This window comes from Myotis yumanensis, unplaced genomic scaffold, assembly GCF_028538775.1.
Source record: "Myotis yumanensis isolate MYYU_CA2020_CCGP unplaced genomic scaffold, mMyoYum1.0.hap1 SCAF_10, whole genome shotgun sequence".
Lineage (NCBI taxonomy): Eukaryota > Metazoa > Chordata > Mammalia > Chiroptera > Vespertilionidae > Myotis > Myotis yumanensis.
Window position 1 is genome coordinate 38,250,785 of NW_027223761.1, and position 3,278 is coordinate 38,254,062.

The 3,278-nt window shown below is 42.5% G+C and overlaps 1 protein-coding gene across 1 annotated transcript; it reads left to right on the forward strand.

The window, feature by feature from the left end:
* Positions 1-2,079: 2,079 nt before the first annotated feature.
* On the forward strand, positions 2,080-3,024 carry LOC139018045 (olfactory receptor 10A3). Its single transcript, XM_070426681.1, has one exon. It carries the CDS (start codon positions 2,080-2,082, stop codon positions 3,022-3,024), a length of 945 nt encoding a protein of 314 aa, XP_070282782.1.
* The last annotated feature ends 254 nt before the right edge of the window (positions 3,025-3,278 follow it).

The window sequence follows — 3,278 nt, forward strand, 5'->3', positions numbered from 1 at the left end:
GATGGAGCATTCAGGTTTAGTTGTTGCTTTTAATCACTCATGAAGGCAGTGATTTGGATTGGTTCTGTGACTTTATCAGTCCCCTGAAGCCTGTTTATTTTTAAACAGGATGCTCTAAATTATCTTATTCTTTAATGTCATTTTTATACACTTGGAACTCAATATATACTTTTGTCTATCAGAAATGGCACTTAGGTGCTTTTTCCTGCAGAGTCTACTTTATTAATTTTAGAAGACTTTTTTTGAAATCCAAAATATAATTATTAAAGTTAATACAGATATTTGATTTTAATATATCACTATGGTCAAACTCAGTAAATCAACTTGCCTTTTCCCCTGAGCTAATATCCTAATGATCTGAGCTCAAGACAACATTACAATGTTACACGTCTTCAGCTTGCTTGTCCTTCTGTCCTGGCTTCCTCATATCCCACAATAAAATCTTACTGGCTTTCAGGGAGGCATCACATAAAGACCAGCAGGCCTCTGTTCTAGTGCTAAGGTGTCATTGAACATCTTTGATTGGAGCAAGTCAGCCTTCTTCCTTATGCCTTCCTTCTTCCCCTTCATGGCTCTTCTATCCATGACATCCTGCGATTATAACTGCTCACTCTCCCTCTCCATTCAGAAGCAAGTCTTCCCTCTGTAAATTTCTATGGCACTTGTTCCCACTCTGGCTTCCCTTAAATGCCAGCCTGAGAAGTGGGCATTTTATTTCGTGGATAAGAGGAGACCTTGAAGGTTCTGGGAGAGGGGATGATGCTATTTTGGCAAAGGTATGAGGGGTAGATTGGAGAAGTTACAGAATGTGGAGAAGCCAATTAGGAGACCATTTAGTAATGGGGGAGGTCGGGGGGAGGGGCACTGAAGGGGAGGAAAGGAGGCAGTGAGCTGGAATGGTCAGTGGGGATGGACTTACTACGGCCAGAAGGACTCCAAATTTTAAAGATCCTTGAGCCTGACAGTGATGGGATCCTGGGGACCAGGGAGAGTTGGTCTGGGTGACTAGGGAGGAGAAGGGGGAGAAGTGAGGTGCACTGTTCAGAGAGGGGCTGGGAAGGGCAGGGACTGGGAGGCAATGATCAGCTCTGCTTGGAATTGGCTGGCCCACAGGACTCAGGCAGCATGTGTGTCTCCTACAAGCCGGCCCACCACTACTCCAGGGTCTCTTCAGCCTGGCTGTCATATGAATGGAAAGGAAGCCCTGCAGCTTGAAGATTTCTATGAAAAAAAAATCAGAGAAACACCCACGTCAGAGCCAGAGGGATGTCCAGCGTTGTTTTCCTGTTCCCAAACACACAGGGGGCACCTGAATGTGGGGAGAGGGAGACACTCTTTTTGAAGGGTAGTGGCAGAGTCAGGATGAGAGCTGAAGGCAAGGGTATTTCCAATCCCATAAGGGCCTCAAAATTCTACAAAGCCATAGTTAATTCTGGGGCCTCCTATTTTTTGTGTGTTTATTTTTTCTTCAGATGCTATATTCCTTAATGACAGAGTCTGGGTTTTCCTAATTTTAATATTTATTCTTCCATCTATTCAGTAATCATTGGTTTAGCACCTATTGTGTCATTTATTATCTGTTTTAGGCACCGAGAACACAGCAGAGAACAGAACAAAGCTCAGAGGGGGAAGTGAGATAACAAGCATCTCCTTTACAGCAAATTTCCGGATCTCTTTGAGTGCCCGGGGGGCACACTTCTTGAAACTCACTCCATGGATGCATTTGTGAATGTTGATGGTGTATTCTCTGGTCACTACCTCGCTGATGGCAGAATAGTCTTGCATCTTCTCACCCTCTTCTTTGTGGGAGACATTATGCCAGGCCCAAGTTGGAAAGCCATCTGCTGTTACTTGGTACTTTTAAAACAAGATTTCTGAGTTAAAAATTCTTCAATTCTTTGTATTTGAAAGATATACTGTTCTAATATATTGGCCATTCTCAAAATTGCCAATTTGAAGATCTGTCAAAGTGAGCTCATCATTTCATCTTCTGGCAAGAATTTCAGACTCAGTTCTTGGGCAGTGACTTCATAATTAACATTCAATGTTGATAAAAACAGTATATACTCCCCTACCAAAATGAAAAGGCAGAATCAAAGCTCTGTGGTTGAATTCATCCTCTTGGGCTTTTCTAACTTTCCTGAGCTCCAAGAGCAGCTCTTTGGGGTTTTCTTGGTTGTTTACCTGGTGACTCTGATGGGAAATGCCATCATCATAGTCATCATCTCCCTGGAACAGAGCCTCCACGTTCCCATGTACCTGTTCCTCCTGAACTTGTCTGTGGTGGATGTGAGTTTCAGTGCCGTCATTATGCCTCAAATGTTGGTGGTTCTCTCCACTGAGAAAACGTCAATTTCATTTGTGAGTTGTTTTGCACAGATGTATTTCCTTCTTCTTTTTGGTGGGACTGAATGCTTTCTCCTGGGGGCAATGGCTTATGACAGATTTGCTGCAATCTGCCATCCTCTGAGCTACCCAATGCTTATGAACCAAAGGGTTTTCATGAAATTAGTAATGTTCTCATGGGTCTCAGGGGTCATGGTGGCTATTGTGCAGACTACGTGGGTTTTTAGTTTTCCCTTTTGTGGCCCCAATAAACTCAATCATCTCTTCTGTGAGACACCCCCAGTGCTGGAGCTTGCATGTGCAGACACCTTTTTGTTTGAAATCTATGCATTCACTGGCACCATCTTGATCGTCATGGTTCCTTTCTTGTTGATACTCTTGTCTTACATCCGAATCCTCTTTGCCATCCTGAAGATGCCATCAACCACTGGGAGGCAAAAGGCCTTTTCCACCTGTGCCTCCCATCTCACGTCTGTCACCCTCTTCTATGGCACAGCCAGTCTGACTTACTTACAGCCCAAATCTGGCTACTCCCCAGAAACCAAGAAACTGATGTCATTGGCTTACACATTGCTTACACCTCTGCTGAATCCACTGATCTACACCTTGCGAAACAGTGAGATGAAAAGAGCTTTGATGAAATTCTGGCGAAGAAAAGTAGATTCGCACACATTCTGACTGTGCTGGGAAGCCACGCAATATTTGGTGATTGCTTGACTAAAATCTATTTTAATTCAATAAATGGCCAAACAATCTGCATTTCTTGGTATGAATATGCTTATTTGGTTGAGTTTTTGAAATTCAATTACATATTAGGGCTACTTCCTTAATATTATTAATAGTGTACAGCTGTCATTCATTTTTCTAGATATAAAAGTTTTCATAATATATAATACAACTGATAAATTTGTTTATTAGTTCCTCCATTGTAA

Coding starts and splice junctions, on each gene's coding strand:
- LOC139018045 (XM_070426681.1), top strand. CDS start 2,080: ATGAAAAGGCAGAATCAAAGCTCTGTGGTTGAATTCATCCTCTTGGGC.